The sequence below is a fragment of the Triturus cristatus genome, chromosome 8 (genome assembly GCF_964204655.1).
Source record: "Triturus cristatus chromosome 8, aTriCri1.1, whole genome shotgun sequence".
In the NCBI taxonomy this organism is placed as follows: domain Eukaryota; kingdom Metazoa; phylum Chordata; class Amphibia; order Caudata; family Salamandridae; genus Triturus; species Triturus cristatus.
In genome coordinates, this window is record NC_140591.1 from 301,704,710 (window position 1) to 301,718,058 (window position 13,349).

At 42.4% G+C, this 13,349-nt stretch overlaps 1 protein-coding gene across 1 annotated transcript in view; it reads right to left on the reverse strand.

The window, feature by feature from the left end:
* CRYL1 (crystallin lambda 1) overlaps positions 1-13,349 on the reverse strand; it is a 640,631-nt gene that overhangs the window by 604,521 nt on the left and 22,761 nt on the right. The window contains exon 2 of the mRNA XM_085621561.1: positions 9,717-9,824. Within this exon, the coding sequence (XP_085477687.1) occupies positions 9,717-9,824 (108 nt within the window). The remainder of the gene's footprint in view (positions 1-9,716; positions 9,825-13,349) is intronic.

Below are 13,349 nucleotides of genomic sequence, written 5' to 3' on the forward strand. Positions count from 1 at the left end.
GTTAGGAATACTATCACCTGTAGTCGTTAAACAAACTGACAGAACCGGCATAAGGCCATGTAGTTTAATTGTATTTGGTAGGGCCATAACCGAAATTCAGGGAACCCGTGGAGTGATAATTAAACGACTTCTCTATTTAATAAACGAAATTAGTAACGGTTGTCTAAAAAGTACCGTCTCCGTTAAACGCTGTTGATCGCTCTGAGATCCTGAGACTGTTACTATTCACATAACCAAAATCTAAAGCTCCAATACTGGTTAACTCTTCAATACATGTATATACATTCAATTGTCTCATAGCGCTAGGTCAGCGATTACCTCAAAGTGTTCGGTACGGTCCGATATCTCGACCTCTTGTAATGTTCTCGGCGTCAGCAATGGGCGCCATATTGATGTGGGAATATATAGTCTTACTCGACAACGGACTATGAAACTCTTATTAAGTGCCTCCGATAAGCGCCATATTGAAGCTGTAACTGATTTATCGATCAACTAACTTAAAACAATATTATAAAGTACACTAAATGTGGCAGAGCCTGTAAATAAAAGATAAGATAGTAGAGAAAAACTGCCATATCCAGGTCTCAACTCCTAACAGCTCATGATTACCAGAGCGTAAATTGGCGCGCCATCTTGGGTCGGGATCATCCCACTCTAGTCAATGTATCTAAGTTACGCGCCATCTTTGCAAGGGCTAAAACGCCACTAGCGTTACTATAGAGTATTCATTACTACGGTAGATTCCTTATCTACCTTCAAATACTAATCGCGCGTGTCTGTAAGATTCAGTCTAAACCAAGGTAAATCAAGTAAATGAACAATCTCATTGATAAGTGTATATACAAATCTCTGATTATCATTATAAATCAGTATTTAAACTCCACAGGAGAGAAAAAAGAGGAGGGGAAGAAAAAAGTTACCAGAAACCAAAGGTGACCCCACCATAAAAAGATACTGTGAGAGAAGGCATACAGTAATGTACAACATATTGACTCGTATACACTACCTCAACAATTTAACAGCAATTTCCAATATAACTAACCTATATATATCTCTCTGAGATTTCATTAGAACCAGATATTACGGTCATCCAGTAAAAACAAGGAAAGGCATAATAAGAGGAGTACATAGTGAATCTCCAAGGAATAATTCAAAGTTAATATACATTATTTAACAGAGTTATTTGAAATTTCACATCATGATCTGAGGTTAACGTAAACAGGAGTAATTGGAGTACTAACATTCAGCTATGTACCCAAGAAGTACTGTAATTCATTTTCAATATTAATCCCCATATTTACCGCATGTAACCTCAGAATCCAACGTGCTTCAGACTGCCGCAGCTTTAGTTCTCGATTACCACCTCTAATGTCACTTGGTACAGATTCCAGAGCGTGGAATTTGAAGTTCTGTTGTTTAATCTGCTCTGAGCATTCTAATGCATGATGAACTATTGGGTATCTATCATCCATATTTTTCAACGCTCTGAAATGTTCAGCAATTCGAGTTTTGAGATTCCTAACTGTACTGCCCACATAAATCATTGAGCATTTACAGATAATAACATAAATCACAAACTTAGAATTACAATTAATATACTGGGTTATGTGAAATTTTCTGGATCCATTGTATGTGAATTCTTTGATTCCTGATAAAGCATGTTTGCACATACTGCAATCACCACATTTGTGAAAACCCAAGCTTCTTCTCTGAAGCCAAGACTCAGTATCTACATTTTTCTTAGGATAGCTTGGGCTGACCATATTCCGGATAGTTAAACCTTTACGGTAAGTAAGGCTTGGGTGATTAGTCAAGATTTTATTAAGGTCTGAATCTGATGTAAGAAGTTTCTAATGGCGTTTAAGTATATTAAACACTTTATGAGACCAAGGGTGGAAATTAGTTATCATTCTCACTTGTTGTTCTAGTTTACCCTTAGGGTTATGATATGATTTTAAAGTATCATTTCTGTTGAGAAGACTAGCTCGTCTTTTTGCCCTAATGATTATGTTTTGATCATAACCCCTGTCCAAAAATCTTGCTTCTATGTCTGTAACACTTTTAATAAAATCTGTATCCTTACTACAATTACGGCGTGCTCTGTAGAATTCTCCATAGGGAATGGAATTAACTTGCGTCCTAGGATGAGCACTTGCTGCATGCAGTACTGAGTTGCAAGCTGTCTCTTTTCTGTGCATACGACTGTAGATGCACATATCTTCGACAAAAAGTTCCACATCTAAAAACACAATTCTTTGTTTGCTGTGAGCCATTGTAAATTTCATGTTAAATGGATTACTATTTAGATATTCAAAGAACCCATTAAGTTCATCTATACTTCCTGTCCAAATTAAAAGACAGTCATCAATGTAACGACCAAGAAACATTATATATTCCTGCCATCTGGTACCAGATGGGCCCCAGATGTGCCCCGCCTCGAACCACCCCATAAAGAGGCAGGCAAAGGACGGCGCAAATCTGGAACCCATCGCAGTACCGCACGTCTGTTGGTACCACTCTCCCCCAAACAGAAAAACATTGTGTTCTAGAATCAATCGTGACATATCAATTATCATTTGTGAATGTTCCAAAAATTCAACTGGTGTCTTATCCAGGTAATAGCGTAATGCTAATAAACCTTGCTCATGTAGAATATTGGTGTAAAGTGACACCACATCTAATGTAACTAGAGTCATGGACTCATCCCAAGTAATATCCGTCAATGTGTTTTCTGAATTTTCGTTTAGCATAGTGGACTGTTTGGTGAGGTCCAGTTTTCTTTTTGTTCTAGGTCTTATGACTGATAACTAGAGCTGAATATTACAGATCGTAATTATTTGAGAAACTTTGGATTGGAGCCACCAGCCCGAGATTTAATTGGTACGCTTTTCAAGTTTTATTGTATTTGGCACATTAATATTGTTGGCTTTACTCCAGATTAAATACTAGCAATGCTGAATTTTCTGTTTACTTGTAGAATGCGGACGTAGCCCCAGGCTTCTGGACCTATAAGATACAGTCCTTGATTACACCAAATTTTGGTGAGTTCTATGTATTATATGTTCAACTTCGAAATATTAGATTTAAATAATAATAATACACTATACCTGCCAATGGCTCTACTTCCTTGACGGGTTACTAGGAATTTGGTTTCTTACAACTCAAGTTAATACCTTTCTCACATGCACCTAAATTAGGGCACTAGTGTTCAGGTCAATAGCCGCTTACTCTTTTTAGTTGACTAATATTTTCTTGATTTCACTAAGACCCTTGAACTCTATATATATTGATCTTCATAGGGTCCTTTCTTAACTAATTTTCACTTCCCTTCTGCAGTTTCCCCTCCTTTCCTATACACACGGTTCACAACCCCGACTTTTCGGTGATCTTACACATCATACTTTTTGCTCCTACCATCATGTTTATCTATTAGGTTTATCGGCTCAATAACTTGCATAATTAGCATTTGAGTTTTTGATGTTAGTATATTTGTACGTTTTTTGCTGTTACTTGTAACATATACTTCATGAAATTCGGTTATTTCTTTATTCTTTAGCCCTGATGAAGTCCATGACCTATTAAGTCAGGACGAAACACGTGTTGGCTGGCAGTGAGCTTGCAACGAAGAATTATTTCAAGAAATAAAGCCAAGATATGAACATCTGGAATTTAATCTGAGATTTTAATTGTTGTGCACTTGCATTATGACTTGATCTTTACTTTTGAACCCCTTGCTCGGTTTTCATAATTTGTTGTTATTAGTGGGGGGGTTCTGAGGTCATTTGATGTATTTGGGTATGCGCGGGGATTACGAGTACACGCACCTCGTGTTAAATGGATTGTGGGTATTGTAGTAGAGTTACAGGAGGGCGGAGTATTCAATCAGGTGATATAGATTATTTAAAGCGGGAGAGGAAGGTGCTGTGGTTTCAAGAGTTCGGTCGAACGTTTTAGATTGAATCAAGTTCGAGTACATGAGAAGACAGGCACGCTTTTTGAAAAATTAGTGTGTTTACCACAGGTGAGAAGGAATTGAACACGCTTTGGATAGCCGGTTCGCTTAGCTGGAAATCGGGGAAGACTCGCGCAAGGGATATTATGGGCTCACTTGGATTCGCACTGGTGGAATCTTGGTTAGGGGACTAATATTGTTAAAATTGTTATACTTGGATTTGGGGTGAAGGAGTATAAGCAAATTGGTGGCAGTCACAGGGAGTTAATGATCAAGCACTAGTGAGGAGATGTAGGGATTTTTTATCTATTTTTCCAATATATATTTCAATAGCACTGTATTATTTACGCAAGAGTAAGAGTAAAATGAAGGATTCATTTTAAGTTGTTGTGATAAAAATTACTTACGTTTGTTTGACAGACATGTATTTTGCTATTGTAGATACCCCTGAGGAAGGTCGTAATGACCGAAATGCATTGGGTGATTGTAAATATTAATGGAGGAATCAAGTTCACTAACCTGCCTGAGATTAGGCCCGGATGGGCAATTCCTGAGCAAAGAAAAGGATAAAATTGTGAAATCTTGTACCTTTGATGTGACTGACAAACGTTGATAAATGGAAAATAAAAAGCATGGATTATTTTGAATACTTCTGATTACTTGGATAACTTGGATCATAAATGTGCATAATGCTGTGCTACTCTAGATGATTCGCACACAGCGCGTCGCACCTTTTTTAAATATTGGGGAGTGCCAGAGGCCTTCTACATAAGAATGGAGGCGGGTGATGGACCTCTATATGGCAGCCGAGAAAGTGACATGCCCCAGCAGAGGCTGCCCCCGTAAATTTGATAAAATCTGGGGATGGTGGAGAACCTACAGTGGGCTGGGTCAGATGGTGGTGAGCGAAGGAAATTGTCCGATACGGCCGCTAGTTTGGTTAACCAAATGTGATTGTTGTGTCTTTTTCTGTGCAATGTTCTGTCTTTTCAACAGCTGTTTTGTTCACTGTCCCGTGATGTATCTTAGACCTTTATGTTATATTTTATACTTATTTTGCCATCGAATGGCTGATGAAACAATTTGTAATGCCTCCTTTGGTTTATGTATAAAAATACATTAAAAAAATTAAAAAGTAGTGAGGAGGCGGCTCTGATGTTGAGTGGGAGGCCATTTTACGCTCCAGGAGCAATGTAAGAGAATGTCCAACCTCCTGATCTCGTTTTGTGTATGTGGGGATTGCGTGCGAGTAGTTGTTCTGTAGAGCGGAGGTGTCTGTGTGGTTGGTGGAAGAAGATGCCACTGTTCAGGTAGTTGAAGCCGAAGTTGTATAGTGCTTTGAATGTGTTTGTGAGGAATTTGAAATGAGCGTGCCTGTATATCGGGAACCAGTGGAGCTTCCTGTGTGGTGTGGTGTGAGGTCTGTGTGGTAGGTTGAGGATGAGTCTAGCTGTCAAGTACGGAATGGTTTGCAGTCTTCTAGCGAGTTGCTTGGTGATCCCAGCATAGAGGGTGTTCCCGTAGTTCAACTTGCAGGTGACTAGGGCTTGAATGACAGTTCTTCTACTTTTGATTGGGAGCATTTGAAGATCTTCCTCTGCATCTTCAGGGTGTGAAAATAGTATGCAGTGACTCCGTTGACTTGTGCAGTTCTGTCCAGCTTGCTGTTGATGATTATTCTGAGATTCCTGCAGTGGGTGCTGGTTGTGTGTTGGTCCAAGTTCGGCTGGCCACCAGTTGGACTCCTATGGTGAGGTGTTCTTGTCGAACATCAGTACTTCTATCTTGTGGGTATTGAACTTGAGACAGCTGGCTTTCATCCAATTAGTGACTACAGTCATGCAGGTGGTAAACTGGTTTCTTTTTTTGAGAGTCTTATTCAAAAGGAAGAGTATGAGTTGCATGCCGTCGGCATAGGAGACCGTTTTGATGTGGTGTGTGCAAATGACGCGGACCAGAGGAATCCTGTATGTGTTGGAAGTGGGTGCAACTGAGTAATGAACCTTGTGGCACTCCAGAGAGTTTACGGGCATCCAAGTAAGGTGGCAGGATGACCGCTTGTGTCCATTAAGGAGCAGATTCAGCAGAGAGGAGGTCCTTGGATGCCAATCTCGTGTGGGGTCTGAGGAGGATGGGGTGCGAGACCATGTCAAATGCTGCAGAGAGGTCTGGAAGAATGAGGACTGCTGTAGCTCCTCTGTCAAGGATCATGTGGATGTCTTTTGTGGTGGCGATGTGTGTGTTTCTGGTTCTGAATCCCAACTGTGTGATGTCAAGCAGCTGATGGTTGCCGAGGTGGTCTGTGAGGCATCAGTTGATAGGTTTTTCGAAGACCTTTACCAGGTATGATAGGAGGGAGATGGGTCTGTAGTAAGAAAGTGTGGCCAGGTCAGCGGATAAGTTCTTGAGCAGGAGCATGACGGGGGCATATTTCCTGGTATCCTGGAATGCAGCTGAGATGGGTGTTAGTGCTTTGCTCATCAGTAGGAGTCCTTTGATGAAGGCATGGTGGTGGCAAGGGTCAGATAGGGCCTATGAGTGAATGATCTTTATGGTAGAAGCGATTTTGACAACAGTGCAGCAAGCCACAAACCCAGGGTTCGTTCTTCAGCCGTGATGAGAAGTTGAGCTGCGACGGTGACAAGGTCTGGCTGAGGGTTGAAGAGGTTGTATATAGAGGTGATTTTGTTATAGAAGAGCTCTGAGAGCTTGTTGCAAAGGTCTTTTGAGAGGGTGATGTTCCTACAGGCGCAATGAAATCTTTGATGATTGCAAAGATTGCAGTTGTTAATGCCAACGTCAATGCGATCTGCCAGGGATGTATGCTTGTTGTCTCTTATCTGCTGGTAGTAGCGTTTTAGGTCTGATTTGAAGATGTCTTTATCTGTGGTGTCATGACTTGTTCTCCATTTGCGCTCCAGTTTCTTGCAGTGGTGTTAAGTCAGTCTGAGTTCCTCTGTATACCAACTGATCTGTCGCCTTCCTCTTGTGGTTGGGTTGTGATTGAGGGGAGCCAGGATGTTGGTGCATAAGCTGATCCAGCTTTTGAGCTTCTTGATGTCTTTGGGCAAGTTGCTGGTGTGCTTGGCCAGTGCACGGAGAGGATGCAAGCCCATTTCTCTTCTGTGAAGTTCTTCCAGGTGTGGCAGGCGTTTCCGGTGTCGGTAGGTTTGTGGTAGTGAGGTATGTGCATACTGAAGCTGGCGAAGGCGTGGTCTGTTCAGGTCATAGTTGTTGGCTTATCGACCACGATGTTGCTGAGTGATGAGAAAATTGGGTCCAATAGGAGTCCAGCGGTGTGGGTGGGTAAAGTAATATGCTGGGTAAGGCCAAGGTTTGCTAGAAGGGCAGTAGAGTTTTGGTCGGTGCGGTCTTCTAGGTAAAAGTTAAGGTCTCCAATGAAGATGAAGGTGCTGGCGCTGATGATGGGGGTGTAACGAAGTCTTTGATGACGCCGACAAAACTGATGCAGGGTCCTGGTGTTCGGTGCACGAGGGTTCCGCCCAGGGAGAAGGTGGCTGTGATGCGTATCTTGAAAGTGAGGTGTGGCATGTAGCTGGTAGGGATATCCTTGTAGGTTGTGCAGCTGATGGTATCTTTGAATAGGATGAAGACTCCACCTCTGGAATTGTGCTCACTGTCTTACCTGACAATCTTGATCTGGCAGGAATGGCTGTGGTGATGTACGGGCAGAGGATGGGTTTAGCCATGTTTCTGTGAGGAAGAGTAGAGCATTCAGCAGGTCCAACATCTCCATGGCGTGCGTGGTGAGCAAGTGGGTGTTGAGGAGCATGTATGCGACTGTTGCATGTTGTGTTAGTGGTGTTTGGTCTTTGTGAGCATAAGCAGGTGGTTGGTTCGTGAGAGTGTGAGCATGTGGGGTGCTGTTGGCACAGGAGTGCTGGGTTAGCCCGAGTTGTGAGCCCACTGACAATAGGGGAGATTGAGCAGCTAATAAATACATTTAAGCCATCAAGATCCCAAGGCCAAGATGGGCTGTCAACTGAAATTTTGAAATTAGATCCCAATTTGCAGGCCCATGTTTTGGTCCCACTATTTGAAGCTGTTATTGAGGAAAATACAACCCCGGCTTTCTAGATGGGGAGTAGCAGGATCCCTCTATACAACAAAGGACAACAAGACAATGCGTCAACTATAGGATGATCACCCTCTTGGATATATCAAGCAAACTTTTACACTAAACATTTATTACAGAGCTTGGAAGAATGGGTTGAGATGGAACAGATCCTGTCAATGACCCACTTGGGGTTAAGAGCAGTGCACTTGACTGTTGATGGATGTTTAGCTCTAATCCCAGTAATGACAGTAGACAATATGCTGCGCCCCGTGTTGCCCTGCTTGAGATTCTGGAAGACGGAGGAGGCCCTAGGGGAGAACATGCCATGGTGGGAATCGGTGTCACAGTCGTCAAGAGAGAGGTCTCCCGACACTGCAAATCAACCAACACCCTTCCCAGGTTGAGTGGAGATGGACTGGTGTGCGAAAGCCAGAAGAACCCGTACACATAGCGAGGTGTTGCCCCCATAACCACCGTAAAATCTGGGGGAGATGGTGGGAATATTAGAGTATACCAGTGCCCTGAAGGTTGTGTCTGGGATCCTTCACGTTCAGGAGCCGCGGCTCTAGCATTAAGGCAACAGTACTCTGCATATGATGTGTACCTTTCTTTTGTGTTTTCCGTTCCTTGCCTTGATGCCTGCATAATCTCAATACAGCTTCATTACACACACAAAAACAAACGGAATCTACCCACATAAATCACTACTCTGCCTACACAGTTACAAAAATTACAATAGTAATAAAGATCTCTCACTCACAGGCCTTCGATTTAGAAGTATTTTGGTCAGAGTTGAAGAAACATGAATTGAAGAGGTATTTGTGCTCTAAAGAATGAGTGAAACGTGCTGCAGTTTACATTATGAAGGAGGGATCACACATGAAAAATAGGCAGTATCTTCTACTTTCATTATTTTGTTAATCATGCTGTTTAACACCCTTTACCACCACGGAATACTGATAATCAGAAGCTTGTGAGAAGATAAATGAAAGAAAAGTCAAGAGTTTCTATTCTCTAATGGCTCCTTTTACTCCAAAGCTTCTTGGCGTATCTTATCGTTAGGCATTTCTCTTAACACTAGGCTTCTCAGATCTGCAGGATTTTCATAACCGTAGCATTTTCTCTTATCACGAACCATAGCATTTTCTCTTATCCCTAACCATAGCATTTTCTCTTATCCCTAACCATAGCATTTTCTCTTATCCCTTGGCGTTTCACATCTCTAGGATTCTCTCATCCGTAGGCTCCTCTTATCACTATTCTGTTGGTACACCCCTACTATATCGCCTTCAGTACATGGTCCAACCACTACATCGCTTGACATTACATCAAAGGCAAACGATAAAAAATATGTTAAGGGGTAGGGCTAATCATTAAGTAGGAGTTTCCCTCATCACCGACAGAGAGCATGTACTGTAATGTCACGCCGTGTAGGGGTGTACGCAATGCAGAGGAAAAGGAAGTAAAAACATACAAACATTCTGTTGTCCCTAGGTATTTCTCTTATCACAAAATGTTCTTTTGTCACTAGGCTTTTCTGTTATCGCTCACATGGATACTAGACACTGCCCTAACTTAAAAGTGAGGATGTATATTTATATTAGTATGGCCTTATCATTTAAGCTCAAGATTAACAACTGAACTGAATATGGATTTATGAAGCTGTTGACTACGCAAGGGTCATACCTTATGTCCTCCAGGGCACCGGTAACTTGCTGTTGCACAATATCGTAGATTTTCACTTTGTAGCCAGCGCTGGCAAACACCATTGCCCAACTGCGACCTATGAGACCGCTAGACCAAGAAGAAACACACAAAAATCATTTGTTAAAACATTTAGACCAATTCGGCATTTTAAGGTTGCATCATGACTAAGGCTCCTTGTTTACCGTTTTTACTGATTTTTACAGATAAATACAGACAGAAAACATTTATTTTCTTGTCAGTATTTACTTTAAAATGTGGATAAAAATGTAAATCGAGTTGCATTTTGAGTAATTCTGCATATTGTCTGCCATGACTGCCAGGCCAGTAGATGTGTGGATTAATAGATAAGGGGGTCAAAAAAGAAAGGAATTTTAGTAAACAGTCTTTAACAGCAGTAGATATGCACAAGGTTGATACTGAAATTTGCATATCTTCATTAAAGTGCACTGATTTATCTTCTGTGGGTATTCACAGCACTGAAACCTGGCAGACATTCAAGCATGAGTGCATATTTATCGGTTAAATAAATGTGGAAATATACTAATTTCAGCTTAATTTTTCCACAAAACCCAAAATAAATATGGCTAAATACAGATAAAATTAGCAAAAAATAAATCTGGATAAATACAGATGGAAATGCTAAAAAACATAACTACCATAAAACCGGGAGCCCTAATCATAACAGATCTTACTTGGACCACACTGAAAATAAAATATCAAAAGGCAAATATATTTTATTTATATAGTGTTATAGAGCACTGCAATCATCAACAACTGTATGTTGGTACTGAAAAGGTACGCCAAAGCTAGTAAACCCATAAGCTATGACTAGTACCATCTCAATTATCCATTCGGCAGGGGAAACAACCAGGCCTTTAAGGCTCTCCTGTACATTAAAAAAAAAGGTCCCAATACCGTGATTACAGGTATAGGTAATACCTAGACATTTTTATTATTCAAAACCTATCAATCTTTTCTTTCTTTAAAGTCCTTTGGAGTCGATCTAGGGTAACTTCAGAAAGCTCAGTGTCAGGGAAATGTAGTGATGCACCGGGATGGCATCATCTCGATTACTCAACAGCACCTACAATGGCCTGTCGACGAAATTAGTGGCATGGCTTTAACTTTACAAATCCGACCCTAAATATATATCTCACAGAACACATACACACACTTAGTCCTCGTAGGAGTCCAAAGGTTCAATGAAAGGATCTAGATTATACAAATTCTGCAGCACTATGCTGGAATTCTAGTACCCAAGTAGCACAGACAGGTAGAAGAGTCTTAATAGATATAGTATGCTTCAAGGAACAGCTTTTAACTTTTAACTCAATCTCCTAAGGAGAAGATCTCTATTGCTACCTTCCGGGTCGTTACTTGAAGTATTGCCTCCTTTCCAGTCCAGCCTTCTCTGGTGGAGGGAGAGGGAGTTACAAACTTGTTTTAACCTCCGACTCCTGATTTGGACATTGGGTACTGTGCTATTGCCATTGGAATTGCCATACTTTTACCATTTGAAAAGACTCAGTTCATGTCATTTTGAGAAGTATGGCTCCACTGGACCGCTTTTGTCAAATACTGACAAGGGCAGGTCAGCCACAGAAAGAGTAAATAACATAATAAATTACTCTCAATCTAGAAAGGCACTTGACACACAGGCAGAAGTTACTGGCCAAATCACGACTTTGAGGTAAGCAGTAATTCTGCACTCTGAGGGTTTCCTTGAGGACACATTGCGGGGGGTTGGAAGATGTATGGGGCAAAAGGGCCTGGAATGTGGGACAATTCATCAAATTTGGTGTGGAGACACTAATATCTATGATAATTCTGTATTCCTTAATCTTCAGGGAAAAATACTTGGAATGGTGCACTAATTTTGTATCCCAGAATAACGGGTATGCACACCTGTAGACCCAAAAGTATGATCCACCCACGGTGATTAAGCAGATTACAATGTAAAAGCTATCATCGTAAAATTAAAGGATGCATATCATCTCTTTAACAAGGCATCCATACCGCCATCTAACTAATCAGTGGTGTCACCACAGCCCAAACTCCAAGACCTAAGAGCAAAGAACCCACTCCAAGAAACTGCCTTAAACACTGGAATATGATAAACCCAGGTTATGAAAGGGCCAACTTCATCCTTAATAGTTTCCTATCATTCTTGAAAAATTACCCTCTCACAAAACTGGACTAGAAGAAGTAGGTCAAATGATGAATTAAAGGAGACCAAAGTTAATAATGGTGTCATTACTTACACAAACTTCAGGACTCAAGCAAACTCTACTGTCCTCCAGAACTCTTTGGCTTTCTAACTGTCTTTGCTAAACAGTACAGAATCATGGATTTGTTTGGACTCAGGCGAACATTTTAAGGCACACATGGCAAATACCCGTACATTTTTTTTTTCTTAGCAAATAAAACAAACCTATTGTTAGAATTGGGGGTCTCTGGTTGGCACAGGTAAGTACTTGTGACAAGCAGGGTCCCTCTCCTCCAGTCAGGGCAAGGGACTTACTCTTAAAAATAACCCCTGCTCACCCTCTAGGTAGTGTGGCGCAAGCAGACAAGGCTAAACTTCAGAGCGTTATGGGTTAAGCATTTATGACCCCATACAGCAATTCAATGTTACACCACAAATGGACACCAGTCTAATTTTGTATCAAAAATAGGTTTCTTTATATATATCTCAAGCAGACTTAATACAAGACCCAGATAACGTTTCAAAAACGATGCCACAATACTATTTAGCAAAAGAAGAGTTTTTGTGTTAAAAATGCGTAGTTCTTGTTTGGTACGTTTCGCACCCTCTGTTTTACTCGCACGGTGGTGAAAAGAAGGTCTACAACGTGGCACCGGCCCGGCGGACACTCGGGTCCGAGGCAGGTGCTGTGGGCGTGCGAGGCGTGCAACAATACCTTCTTGATGGGGCTCGGCTCGGACGCGGCTTGGCAGGAGGTGAAGGCAGTCCAGGCGCGTTGGAGCCCTGGATTGGAAGCGTTCGTTGCTCCTTGCCGCGTTCGAGCCGTACCTTCTTCAGCGGGGATGCCTTGGTGAGGTGCGCAGCGCAAGGCGGCCGGTACGTGATGAACGTACGGGCCGGGCTCTTGGAGTGCGACGCTGCCGGGGGACTGGATGAGCGCGGTGCACAGCGGCAGGTATGCTGCGGCGTACGGACCGTACTTGATCGTGCGGTGCGCCCCAATCCTTTAAGCAGCGGCAGGAGTGCGGCGATGTCAGTGCGGCTCCAAAAACGGGGGAGAGAAGGAAGCGAGGTGCGGGCGGCCCTTGCAGACGGTGCGAGCGACGGCTCGAGTTGAGAGCCGAGGGGCACGGAGAGCGGGCGGCCAGGCACCCACTTCAGAGTGGACAGGGGTATGAGTCGCACTCGGATCGCGGCTCTGACAGCAGGCAGATCTCTGGCAATATCCAGCAGGTTTTGAAGAAGGCAGGAGGAGTCAAATATTCCTGGGACTCCGTTCAGGGGGCAAGCTCACCCACAAGCCCTTGGAGATAGATTGAAGCACAAGTTCTGCTAAGTTTCTTTCAGTCTTTTCCTCTCCTCTCTCAGCAAGGCACCCACTGCAGGCCAATCCCCCAGGTCAGGGA